Source organism: Kryptolebias marmoratus, linkage group LG2, assembly GCF_001649575.2.
Source record: "Kryptolebias marmoratus isolate JLee-2015 linkage group LG2, ASM164957v2, whole genome shotgun sequence".
Classification (NCBI taxonomy): domain Eukaryota; kingdom Metazoa; phylum Chordata; class Actinopteri; order Cyprinodontiformes; family Rivulidae; genus Kryptolebias; species Kryptolebias marmoratus.
This window is the reverse complement of record NC_051431.1, coordinates 27,328,574-27,342,687: the sequence shown is the minus strand read 5'-3', so window position 1 is coordinate 27,342,687 and position 14,114 is coordinate 27,328,574. Positions and strand designations below refer to the sequence as shown.

The following is a 14,114-nucleotide window of genomic DNA, read 5'->3' as shown; positions in this document are numbered from 1 at the left end:
CCACATTGCTAATGCTACTCCTCAAATTTTCTTCTTCTTCTTCTTGATTTTTATTGGTGGTTGGTAAACAACTGAAGGAATCAATACCGCCACCAACTGGTAAAGAGTGTCTGCTAAATTTTTCTCCTTCTTGCATTTAGCAGCAACTCGAGCACATTACTGCCCCCTATATGTCAAGAGGACAAATAACACCTTTTCTGTTCAAATTGCCAACCCGCCACAGTGGCGTGTGTTGATCAAATTCACCCGCCACTTCAAATATTTACCCGCATTTGGCCGGTGGCGGGTGCTAATTTCCACCCCTGTTTACACAACAACAGTGATTGGATTCTCTGACACTGAAACGTTTTGAACCCAGGACTCAGAGTAGAACTTTTTGGACCCTTCCATTTGCATTTCAAAAGGAAACCACAATCTGTGAAATTGCACATGTGCACCACAGACAGTTGAAGTCAGTAGCTGTTCTGCACATGCCTGAGTAGATCGGATGATAGCAAAGTGCTGTTTGTGTTTCCCACCCTTTTTAGTGTGTAGCAGCAATCCAACCTCATTATCAGTCCAAACTAACGACTGTGTGATCACCATTTTGGATGTATCTGCTTCCATGCTCGAGAGACTAGTGTCTGCGTGCATACACATCAACGCCAGCTAGTGACTGGGCCTGAGATCTACAGTGGGTTCAACAAACACAGCAGCACTGTGTAAACGTGCAACTTTTTTACAATCAACATTGGAAAATCTCTAAAGTTTCCTAGAGATCATCCATCCATCAATCTTCTTCCGTTTATCCGGGGTCGGGTCATGTGGGTAGCAGCCTAAGCAGGGAGACCCAGACTTCCCACTTGGGCCAGCTCCTCTGGGGAAATCCCAAGGCGTTCCCAAGCCAGCCGAGAAATGTAGTTCCTCCATCGTGTCCTGGGTCTTCCTCTGGGCCTCCTCCCGGTTGGACATGCCCAGAACACCTCACTGGGGAGGAGTCAAGGAGGCATCCTAACCAGATGCCCAAGCCACCTCAACTGGCTCCTCTCGATTTGGAGAAGCATTGGCTCTACTCTGAGTCCCTCCTGGATGACCGAGCTTCTCACCATATCTCTAAGGGACAGCCCAGACACCATGTGGAGAAAACTCATTTCAGCCGCTTGCATTCGCGATCTCATTCTTTCGGTCACTACCCAAAGCTTGTGACCATAGATGAGGGTAGGAATGTAGATCGACCAGCAAATCAAGAGCTTCACCTTTTGGCTCAGCTCTCTTTTCACCACAACAGATCGGTACAGTGCCTGCATCACTGCAGATGCAGCACCAAACTGCCTATCAATCTCCCATTCTTGAACAAGACCCCAAGATACTCAAACTCCTCCACTTGAGGCAGGACATCTTCCCCGAACCGGAGAAGGCACACTACTCTTTTCCGGCACAAGACCATGGCCTCGGATTTGGAGGCACTGATCCTCATCCCAGCTGCTTCACATTCGGCTGTGAACTGCTCCAGCAAAAGCTGTAGATCACGGCCTGATGAAGCAAATAGGACCACATCATCTGCAAAAAGCAGAGACGCAATCCTAAGGCCACCAAAACGGATCCCCTCAACACCTTGGCTGCGCCTAAAAATTCTGTCCATAGACATTGTGAACAGAATCAGTGACAAAGGGCAACCTTGGCAGAGTCCAAGTCTCACTGGAAACGAGCCCGACTTACTGCTGGCAATGCAGACCAAGCTCTGACACCAGTCATATAGGGACCTAACAGCCTGTATCAAAGAGCCTGGTACCCCATAGTCACAGAGTACCCCTCACAGGATTCCCCGAGGGACACGGTCGAACGCCTTCTCCAAGTCCACAAAACACATGCAGACTGGTTGGGCGAACTCCCATGCACCCTCTAGGACCCTGCTGAGGGTATAGAGTTGGTCCAGTGTTCCATGACCAGGACGAAAACCACACTGCTCTTCCTGAATCCAAGGTTTAACTGTCCGATGGACCCTCCTCTCCAGGAGATGAGTCTTGTGTAAATGTGGTCTTAGCAGGAAAGGTGAGGCCTGCACTTGGCCTCCCTCTGAGCAGTAGAAAAGCAGTAGAAAGCAAATGGCCTCCCCTCCCTTCCCAGTCAGAGGTAAAAGCCTTTTCATACTACATGAAAACTTGCAAAGTCAACTCAAGTGTTTTGCTCATGAGTGATGGCAGGATGGAACCAATGGATAGAGTCCTTGTCTGCTGTAATGAGGTTGTTGATTCAGTCTGTTGTGAAGTGAAGTGAAGTGAAATGAAATTTATTTATATAGCACTTTTCAGCAGCAAGGCGATCCAAAGTGCTTTACAACAACAGAATCAAATACAGAACAATCAGGTACAGAATCAAATACAGATAAAAACATCAAAATCAAATATAGAAATACAGAAATAAAAACATCAATTATGTATAATCTAAATGAAATATAAGATAATCTAAATAAAGCCATGAAACTAAGCATATCTAAACATGAGCTAAGATAGTCAAAATAGTAGCTAAGATAATCTAAATGAAATCATGATAAAGTTAAAACTGAACTAAACAGCAATCAGAAATATAACAATCTAACAATATCTAAAATATGAGCTAAGATAAACTAAACTAAACTAAATGTACAGGAAGGCTAAATAAGCTAACATGATAATGCTAAACTAAAGGTACTAAGAGGCTAACTAATAGTACCAAAGGCCTGCTAAACAGTCAAAATAAAAAATGCTAGCAGAAACATGATAATGCTAAACTAAAGGTACCATAAGGCTAACTAATAGTACTAAAGGCCCACTGACAGCCAACATAAGAATTGCTAAGACAACTAAACTAAGGTAGTGAAGGAAGGGAGAGAGGGAGTGCAAGTGGAGGTGACAGAGACGAGGCAGAGACGGTGGAAAATGTATGTGTGTAGAGACGGTGGAAGACGGTGTGGTGTGTTTTTTTTTTGTGTGTGTGTGTTTGTAGAGTCCCTGAATCACATCACAGAGGCCATTGTCTTTGGTAATATGATGGAATGTTTATCAGCCAGCCCAGAGCAGATCCACAGATGTCCTTAGGCAAGGGAGGGGGCAGAGCATTTTGTTTACATAAAATCCAGGGAGAAATTGAAGATAGCTGGCCAGATAAGGTCAGCATAAGGGAGCCAGATTCACATAACAATAATTGTTTTGGGTCAGGCCGACTTATGCTTTCCGTCTGCCTTTAAAGTCTTGCTGGTACTTCTCAATGGCAAATCCAAACAGCCAAATTCCAGGTCCATTCCGCCTGTTCCAAGCAAGCAACTTTCTCCAAGATTTATCCCATTTCATTCCTGAGTCCAGGAACCACATTTAGCCTACGATCCTATAAAAGGATTGCATCCAACTTGCGATTCTGCTCCCGTAACACCACAGTCTGAGTGTAGATCGTCAAACCCATCAAATGAATTTGACGATATGTCAGGTAACTGCCTAATCACTGTTGTGATGAAGATGAGCTAAAAGCCAAAGCTTTCAATTTAATGGTCCATTTACGTTTCAACCCTCACTTATTGTCATGCGGTATGGACCATGACAACAACAACAAAATCCTAGATACAAGTGGATGAAATTAACTTTCTTTGTAGGGTTGCTGGGCTCAGCCTTGGAGATAGGGTGATGAGCTCTATCATTCATGGCAAGCTAAGAGAAAAGCTGCTGCTCCTTCTCATTGAAAAGAGTCAGCTGAGGTGGTTTGGGCATCTGATTGGGATGCCTCTGGAGGTTTTCCAGGGATGTCCCACAGGGAGGAGACCCTGGGGCAGACCCAAAACACACTGAGGTAATATATATCCTCTCTGGTTTGGAAACACATTGGGATCCTCCAGGAGGAGCTGGAGAGTGTTGCTGATGAGAGGGATGTCTGGGTTTACCTCCTCGAGCTGTTGCCTCCACAACCCACCCACAAATAAAAGGAAGAAAATTGATGGATGGATGGATTTTCCAGTAAAGGGCTTGTATGATTGTGTTACATTCAGTTTTATGTGCAGACCTTTTCTCTATTTTAAGTTATTGTAAAATCACAGTTAAGATTGAACACTCAAGGAATATTACTGGTTCCGTATAAAATAATTAAGTCAATTCTGTTTATTGTTTACACATATGAAGGTTGGAAACAAGATTATTTGTTGTTGGAAATAAATAATCCTACTGCTTCTCCAAGAATCCAGGTGAAACTCATTTTCACACACTTTTCCTTCAAATTGAGCCAAATCAAATAAATCCCAGGCAATGCAATGTAATTAACCCAAAGTAATGGGAATGATGGATTTTTCTCTACAGCTGCAATGCCTAGACATGCAAAGCCCTTGTTTTGTTTAATCACAACAAATTTGATGCTAGCTAAAAATATTTCTCAATCTACCTTCTTCTCTGAACAGATGTGAAGTTTTATTTGTCAAATTAACATGAAACTGTGTAAGACATGCAAATTTGTTTTTCCTCTGCTTGCGAGGATCATTTACACATTTTCAGATAAGACTGTTTCTATGACACAGGTTTTACAGAGGACAGTATTAGTTGCACTGATCCTCATGTCAGATTGTTGTCTTAAACTAAAATGATAAATGTATTTTATCTTCTGACCAGCTAGAAAAACATCATTGTTAAATAATCAACACACACAAAAAAAAACACTTATGTAGTGATAAATTTAAGTTATCTGCACAACTTGAAGACATTATTTAAGTTGTACAGGTATTACCCAGTGAGATGGGAATATATATATAACACCAGCTTGCCCTATTTGCTCCACATGGTTCTACTTCACTTCAAGCTCGGGTCCTCTACCAGAGGCCTGGGAGCTTGATGGTTCTCTTCAGTATCTTAGCTGTTCCTAGGACTGCACTCTTCTGGACAGAGATCTCTGAGGTTGTTCCTGGGATCTGTTGAAGTCACTCTTCCAGTTTGGGGCTCACAGCCCTGAGTGCTCCAATGACCACTGGTACCACTGAGGCCTTGACTCTCCACAACTTCTCTATTCCTCTTTCAGCCCTTGGTGTTCCTCAAGCTTCTCATTCTCCTTCTCCCTGATGTTACAGTCAGTAAGGATTGCTGCATCTATCACCACTGCTTTATTCTGTAGTTTGTAGTGTGTGGCTGGGTATTCATCACCTAATATGTGAAACCCTCAGTATCTTTCACAGTATCATACCCCTGTCAACTAACTGGTGGCTCTTTAGGAGCTGCCTTACTTGTACTTGGTTGTGACTGACATCTTTGTGGCCTCATCATGGTTACAATTTGCCTGTGGGATTTCAAGGTATTTGTAGCTGTCCTGGACATCTGCAATACTGCCTTCAGGTTGTTCAACCCCTTCAGTTGTCATCATTTTGTCTCTCTTGGATGACATTCGACCACAATTATCCAGTCCAAAGGACATTCCAGTCCTTGCTGTATGTCCTGGTGAGGTGGATCAGTGAACCAATGTCTCACTCATTTTTGGCATACAACTTCATGACATCCCTGCAGGGCATGTGGATGATGACTGTTTCACTTTGAAATTGATATACATAGCCACTCTTTGCAATTATCTGGCTGAGGTGATTCGGGTCTCTGACTTTGGGGAAGTCCAGTTCTTTATTCCTGCGACTGTTTTGGATGTCTGCCACTGTGATGAATACTGCTTCTCATTCTGAGATATTGCTGTGGTCAGATCTTGGATCTTAGATCTGACCACCATAGATCTGATGATGCTATGGAGCATTGTCATTGCATGATACCTCTTTCTCTGACATGCATCTCCAGTCAGTTTTGCCAGATTTATATTTATTGTATCTATGTGACAGTTTTAGGTCCTATACCATAAATAGTTTATATGATAGTTTTGGGATTCAAAAAAACAACAACTTGTTTTTAACCACATGATTACCCACACATCATGAGAAAGTCCAATCCAACTGGCCAAACCACATACTTGACAATCATACAACACCCCTCTCCTCCTGAATGCATGTTCACCAGTCACAACATATGTCAACACATGTGTCAGCACATTAGAACTTTAAAAAAATGGTTTTAATTTTTTTAAATTCAGTTGTTGTGCCACATTGTTGGCATGCTTGTTGGATTTCATTTAGCATTTTTTGTTAATGATACTACAGTTCCCTTGGAAAAGAAAGCTGTAACACCAGGTCAAAACCTTTGGTCCCAGATGAGCATGGGGCTGTCTTATTGACAACGCCATAGATGGGGAGTTTCACGTCTTGATGCTTGGCAGATATTATTGGTTCTGGAGAGACCATAGATCAACCCAGATGGTTAAAAGAGAGGTAAATCAAAAGTGGAGGGCCTGCACAGCCATTTTGAAACCGCAGTTCTGAAAGACAATAATGATAGGAAGATCTACACGGCTGTTTAACAGGTTAATAAAGTTGGACAAAGCATCTCCATCTCTGTTATAGAGATATTATCCCAATGTGCTATTAGCATATATATTATATATATTACTTCAACTATTATGACTACTAAAAACACTATTAAGTACTTAGTCCCAATTTAGCTGGTTAACCCGAGGCTGTCCATTCATCCATCCATTTTCTTTACCCGCTTCTCCATTCCGGGTCACGGGGAGCTGGTGCCTATCCCCAGCAGTCACTGTGCGAGAGGCGGGGGACACCCTGGACAGGTCGCAAGTCCATCACAGGGCCACATAGAGACTAACGAGACAAACAACCATTCACACCTAGGGACAATTTTAGAGTCATCAATTAACCTAACATGCATGTTTTTAGTCTGTGGGAGGAAACCGGAGTACCCAGAGTAAACCCACGTGTGCACAGGGAGAACATGCAAACTCCACCCAGAGAGGCCCCAGGTCAGGAAGCGATCCTGCAACCTTCTTGCTGGGAGGCAACAGCTCTAACCACTACACCACTGTGCCACCCCCTGAGGCTGTTAGTGTAATTATTACTATTTTTCTTTGTACATATTACAAACATGTGACAGACTCCTCCCATACTCACTAAAATCCAATCAAAAGCTTGTCTGTTCTGTCTTACCATCCTACTTCTGTCATAAAGTTGATCTCCTAGATCCATAAATCCCTCAACTGTGAAATCAGTGTGTGTTGGTCATAGTAAATATAATTTATTCACTCAACATTAAGTAAACTTAGAAAATTACCTCCATAGATTCAGTGATATAACAAATATGGGGACATATTTACCTGATATGAAACATTGACTTTGTTATGATTTCCAGATGATGTCAGAGATGAGCAACCCAGAAACGGTCGGACACAAGTGGTTATCAAACGGTAAGTCATTTTATTTACAGTGATAATAGTACAGACGGGATCTGTAGGAGAGAGAGGAACGAGACTGAGTAAACTAGAACCAAGGTAAAATGCAGACAGGTTCTGACAGGTTAATAGGCTTACTGGTGCAGCGAACGTGGAGACAAGGGCTTCAGGTAAGTAGGTGTAATGGCAGGTAGTGACGGCTCTTCAGGACTGTTACCAGATCCGGAGGTTCTCAGGTAAGTAAGTCTCTTAGGTAAGCGGGTCACAGGGTTCCTTTGCAGAGGTGAGGTAAGGTTCTCAGGTAAGTGGGTCACAGGGTTCTTTTGACGAGGTGGTTCTTTCAGCGTCTGGAAGCAGGTTTCCTCAGGGAACAGAGCCAGGAGATTCTAGACCGACACAGACACGAAACAGGTTAGAATCATTCAGGTGAGTTACGATTAGTTGAGGCCGAGACAGATAACCCAAAAGCAATCGATGCTCCAGCATTGGTCTGTCCCTCCAGACTGCCCTAAGAACCCTGGTGAGGTTTCACTTAATCAGGACCAGCTGTGGGTAATCAGGAACCCCGCCAATCAGGAGAGCAGAGGGAGCACACCAGGCAGCCAAAATGCAGATTGCCACAGACTTCATATTCTGAAGCAATCAGTGGGGCTCTAGTCTTTTTACTTCTTCCGTCAGGATCCTGTGGAAATGACTAATCTTTCTGTCTGAATGGTTAGAATATTGTACAGCAGCACACCAAGCTATTGTATCTTTGTTAACTTTGTGGTTGATCTCAGAATAGGTTATCTGGTAAACACACTGAGGTTGATGTCTAGAGATGGTGATGTCAATTGCGTACCATCCCTGATGTCATTGAAGTGACGTTGTTGCAGATCTATTCGTAAGAAAAGGAAACCAGCCCTACCAAACCTGACAATATATGAAACATTTTGTTTTATTAGAGGGAAAAATCATGGAAACATCAGTGGATCTGGAGACTAATAAATAGACTGGTACATATTTGTTTTACTGACAAATTTAGTCACAAACAAAAACTAAAACTTGTATTGCTAAATCTCCTAAAGCTATAAAAGCTGTCAAAATATGCAATTTTTCAATGTTTTTGATTTGAACCTTTGTATGTGAGCATCATCTATTATAAGAATAACCAGTCTGCTGCGTAATTTGCATTCAGTAGGCGAAGTCAGCACAGTCGGGTCTTGTAGCCAACAATTACAAGTTGTTTATTAACATTTGAACGCTGACGAGTACACTACCAACAGTCTCAGCACTCAGCTGATATTGAGTCAGTAAAAAATTATCTGAATGTAAACAACGTCAGAAGGAGAACAATGGAATCAGAGAACACAGGTTGAAAGAGAAATGAGCTATGTCAAGATATTCTGAACTTTAATAGGATAATTTCTATTAATAATTGCCAAATATAGTTGTAAACAAATGAGAGCAATTTTTGCTAACACAATTTTTGATAAAACCCAGATAAGTAGGAGTTGCATAAACCCCCAGACAATCATTTAATGATGTAGAAACTGTTAGAAGCATAAAAATCAAAAATATTGAAAAATCACATATTTAAAAGCTATTATATCAGTTTCATTCAAGATGGCCACCACAACTAAGCAAATTTAGCAAACAAAAAAAAAATAGCTTTTTCAAATCTTCAGTGGTTAATTTGTGTCTTTTTTTTCTCAAAACATTTCTTGCAACCCTGCTGACTATAGTATTTGCAACAAAACATTTGATGGTTCACTGATCCTTCCCCAATGTCGTAACAATTTCAAGAGTTCTGCATCTCTCTGAATGACTTTTTACAATTCTTTTTTTTTTTAAAAAGAAGTTAACCTTTTTTTGGCCCGGGCAAAAGAAGCTGCCTAATAATTATGCACACCTTGACATAAGGTGTTGATCCCCATGAGACCACATCCAAAAAAATTACATAAATATATATCACCTGATATTCTTCAGTCCAATAAGGTTTATACAACTTGGAGATAGAAAATGTGCATAAAAAAATGATGATATGGTCAAAATATCCACTTGCCTAAAAATTGTGTAGTAAGTTACCATCATCAGATAATTGGACATAAAAACTGTGAGATTAAACATTTGATTTTCCAGCATTCCCACAGTGATTAATAGCTCCATCTCAGGCTGACTAATGAGTTTTATCAGGAGCCACTGGTGATTAATTAGCGACAGCAGAGAGCATGTCACTGCTTTATTCTGGATTTCCTCCGGGCTCTAAATCTGCTCTCGACAATGAGATGGTTCAGCCTCTGGTGACATTTCAACAGAGCCCTGAGGTCTGTAGTTGTCCCGAACACCGCCCTCTCCACACACACTTCCCCCATCTCCCCGCATCACCACCCCTCACCCCGTCAAGCTTTGACAGTGAGCGGGGTAATTCAGACTCAGTCAGCTCACTGGAGAACATGTCCATCTAACCACTGGATGTTGTAGAGTTTTGTTGTAAATAATTAAATAATCTCCTCGTTTGTTATTGTGTTTCTAAACATCATACATGTATTTCTGAGACTGCTGATTGTTTGTCATATTAACATTCTTCTTCACACCACTGTTTCACAGATTTGGGTGGTAAAAACGAAGAGTCAAAGGGTTAATGATGAGCCAAAAGCTCTAGAAAATTTTTTGAAAAATTATGATAATGTTTTTGCCCATGCTTGAGTGTGTGTGTGTGTTTATTTGTTTGTAACGTTATCAAAATATCTAATGGATCACAAAATGGACTTTAATGAAGCTCTCAGAAAGTGATGATTGCATTGACATCTATCACTGATTAACTTTTGGAATCAATCCAGTTCTTAGTCAGTTTTATAGATATTGAGCTAAAATTTGGTGCGGTAGTAGCCGAGACTGATCTGCAACTTATATTCTGAGCACTAACTGTTCATGCAAGATCTGTTCTTAAAACTTTGCTAATAACTATTGAAGTCAACTCTCTTTGACTGTTAGCAAATAATCTTATGACCCACTAAATGAATTTAGATGATCGTGATCTAGATGATTAGAATTTTAGATGAAACTTTTAGAAACTATTCATTGGCTCAACATCTATGACTGATTAACTTTTGGAGTTAATGCATTTCTTTTTTAAGAAATGTAAGGCCTTTTATTTAAAAAACTTCATCACAATATTTGGTTCATTACTCCTTCTGCAGAGCCACACCTGACAAAAATGCATCAAAAAACGTGGCTCAGTTGGGAATAGTCTGCTGCAACTAGTACGGTGATACATTGTACAGAGTTGACAAAATTAGCCAAAACTGTACCTGCAACTAGAGAAATAGCATTTTCTGTAAAAATGCAGTGTGATTGCTGGTCGCTGAATAGCAGCTGAAACTTGAAGAAAAATCTGAGTTTTACCAAAATGGTGAAGCTAAAAGTAGAAAAACATTAGCTAAAAGAAGTAAAACTCTTGTCAAATGTAGCAAAATGCTACCTATCAAATCAGTAGCTAAAAGCTAAAGTAGCAAAAACTAAGCTACGAGTAGAAAAATGGTAGCACTGTTGCTAAAAGCTAGAAGTAGAATAAGAAGACAAAAGTAGAGCAAGTACACTAAAGCAGATTTCAATAGGAACAATGTTTTAAAGGAATCGAGGTCTCAATATACTTCTATGGGAAAATCTTTGTAAAAAAAAAAAAGTTTAATGTTTTGAAAAGCCTAAAAGTTATGAAAATAGCAATCATACCAGCCACCCTGAATGACTAAAACAGCACAGTGTGCAGCAGTAGTTGGAAAAATAAAAAAACTGGAAAACAATGTGAATGCTGACTCAACTTTTGCACTTTCTGTCATTTTGCCTGCTGCATTTGTGGCTAAAGGTCAAATTTAGATCACCATCTGACACAGAAAGAATGCAAACTGCTCACACCTGCTGAACTGGATGCACTTGTTTGCACCAACATAATCAGTGCTAATTGCTTTGTGAATTCAGTACTGAGCCAGAGCAGATAGAGGGTACAAATGATGCTAAAAAGCAGTCATGCCCAGGGGCCCCTGAGGGTCCTAATCCTGCCTCGGTGAAGTGGAGTAATACCTTAAGTCAGTGCTGAGTTACCTTTGGTCTGTCTGAATCACTTAGCAACAGCAGCCAAACCTTTTCTATGCTGATAAGATGCAACCACAGTGTGAAAGTAGTAAAATTCCTTTTGTTAATCTGTATATCTCCACACCAGTTTGTTACCCTGAGGCTAGGAGATGCTTTGAAACAAGTGTGTGACTTCCAGCAAAGTGATAGTGGAGGAATTTTAGACCCATTAATTCTAATGGGCAAAAATAAAACTGCCAACACACTGACTCTACTGCTCTAAATGTAGGAAGTAAAATGTTTTATGGAACAGGTGAAGACAACTGAAAAGTGCACTTGGGTCTGAGAATGACGTTCACATTCACAGGTATTAATGGGCTACTCACATTTAGTGAAAAAACACACATCCCTATACCTGCAGTGAGAATAAAAAGAAAATTCATATTCAGAGATTCAAAGCTTTTATTGTCTCTCAAAGGGGAAATTAGATTTTCCAGTGGGAGTCAAAAAACACTGAAGACAGTAAACAATAAAAAACACCAATAAAAAAATGGTACAATAAAACCGATATAAGACCATAAACAACCAAACTTGAGTTCAAACAGCAAAAAAGATCACTAAAAACATAAAAAAGTTTTAAAAAAACAAAACAACTGGACTTCTGTAGTTGAACATGTTTTACCTCTCATTGGGGGAGCTTTATCAGTTCAAAACTGGACAGTGTGGAGGTCCAAGCTTTAAATTGCATGAGTTGCTGTGCTTATGCAGCTAAATTCACATGCAGAATAATCTCCTTCTGGGGGGCTTTAGGGATTTTGTTTGCCTGGCTCACCGAAAGACAGATTGGTCACATGCATGAAGGTCTGAATTAAAGGGGAAATGACTGGGTATCAGGCTTAATGCTCTGTTTTAAGTTTTAGAAATCTGAAATCTGAGACCTCCTCTGTTCAAAGTTGTTTTTCTCATTTGACATTTTCCGCACTATAGGGCGAACTGGATTATAAAACGTACTGTCAATGGACGGTCCATTTTCGAGCTTTTGTCATATATTAAGTGCACTGGAATATAAGGTGCAACATCATGCACCTGCCCATTTTTTGTAACTTGGCGCGGACTGTGCGAGCCACGCTCCATTCGGTGCTGTAGTGGAGCTGGTTCACCTGTATCAGCATTTATATGATCCCTCTGTGAGAGATTACAAAGATAATCAAATGGCTCAAAAACCATGGAAGGAGATTACTGCTGCAGTCAATAAAAAGGAGTGGTTTTAGACCACAGAGGGAAGAAATATTAGTCCTATGATGGGCGAATCACAACTAATAATACAGTACAGTTAACTAATGTCATATATGTACTCAACATTTCATTCGAGGCAGATAAATCAATGACAGTCAGACTGAATGCTTTAAGTTTAAACATCTCCTCCTCTTAAAACATTACAACTTCTTACATATATAGGGCGCTCCAGATTATAAGGCGCTCTGAGAAAACTGAAGGCTTTTAAGTGTGCCTTATAGTCCGGAAAATACGGTAAATGGCTTCTTTCAGGGGGAGTGAAGGATCTACACCAGCACCTGCTAAATATTTTCATGACTACATGAGAAGAACTATAGTGGAACCTAAATATATACAACCCAAATTCTGAAAAAGTTGTTACTTTATGTAAAATGTAAATTAAAACAGAATGCAATGATTTTCATATCTCATAAATCCATATTTTATTCATAATGGAACACAGTAAACATATTACTTGTTTAAACTGAAAAATTTAAACTTTTTTTTAACTCCAGCAACTGGTTCTCCTCAGTTCCTAGATGTTTACAGACTGTTATTAAAGAAAGAGGGGATGCTTCACAAAGGGAAAACATGACCCTGGAACAACTTTTTTTGAGATGTGTTGGTGCCACCAAATTCAAAATTATCCTAATTGTTTCCAAAAAAAAATTGTACAATTTCTTAGTTTCAACAACTGGCGTATTTATTATATTCCATTGTGAATAAAATATGAGTTTGTCAGGTCTTAAAAACATTGTGTTCTCTTAAGCCTTCAGGAAATGTCCATGACTACAGACTGAATGTGTTGTGTGCTTTACAGGCTGAACATTGGAAAAAATGACCTGTTGACCTTTTACGATGGAGATGATCTTACAGCTAAAATCTTGGGTCAGTATGGAGGATCAAAGTCCCGCTTTAAGCTCTACACCTCCTCTGCAGATGTCACCATCCAGTTCCAGTCTGACCCAGCCACCAACATCTACGGCTATGGCAATGGCTTCATAATCCACTTCTTTGGTAAGCTTCAAACCCACACAGAATTAAATCAAACAGCGACGCTCATTGAAAAAATCTGACTTGTATTACCTGTCGCTTTTCATGCAGTAAAGACAATGAAGAAGAGAAAATGTATTTAAAAATTAAAGGCCTAACATTCTTTCAAGGAATGCATATCACCCACTGCCTTTGATGCCAGAGTTTTAGACTAAGATGATTTTATGTTGAGTAAAGATGGCGTTGTAGCTACTTTGGTCAAAGCTTGAAAATAACATTAAATGCAATCTCATACAATATCGCAAGACGTCACGCTAAGAGTATGTGTTGTGAATGACTCTCACCTACTACTACATCCTATTTTAATTAAACATATGTACAACTGACTGAGATGTTGCCATTTTTGTAAATGCTAATGTGAATTAGCTGAGGTGGCCTTTTTGAACTGGACTGACTTCAAAAGACAATCAGTTGTAGATGTACATTACTTTCAATTCAGTTCGATTTTAGCACAAACAAAAACTGCTATGACTCAG

The 14,114-nt window shown here is 40.2% G+C and overlaps 1 protein-coding gene across 1 annotated transcript in view; it reads left to right on the top strand.

Annotated features, from left to right (window-relative positions):
* Positions 1–14,114, top strand: part of LOC108245342 (seizure protein 6 homolog) — a 255,510-nt gene that overhangs the window by 218,857 nt on the left and 22,539 nt on the right. The window contains exon 10 of the mRNA XM_017432192.2: positions 13,406–13,602. Coding sequence (XP_017287681.1) covers positions 13,406–13,602 — 197 coding nt within the window. The remainder of the gene's footprint in view (positions 1–13,405; positions 13,603–14,114) is intronic.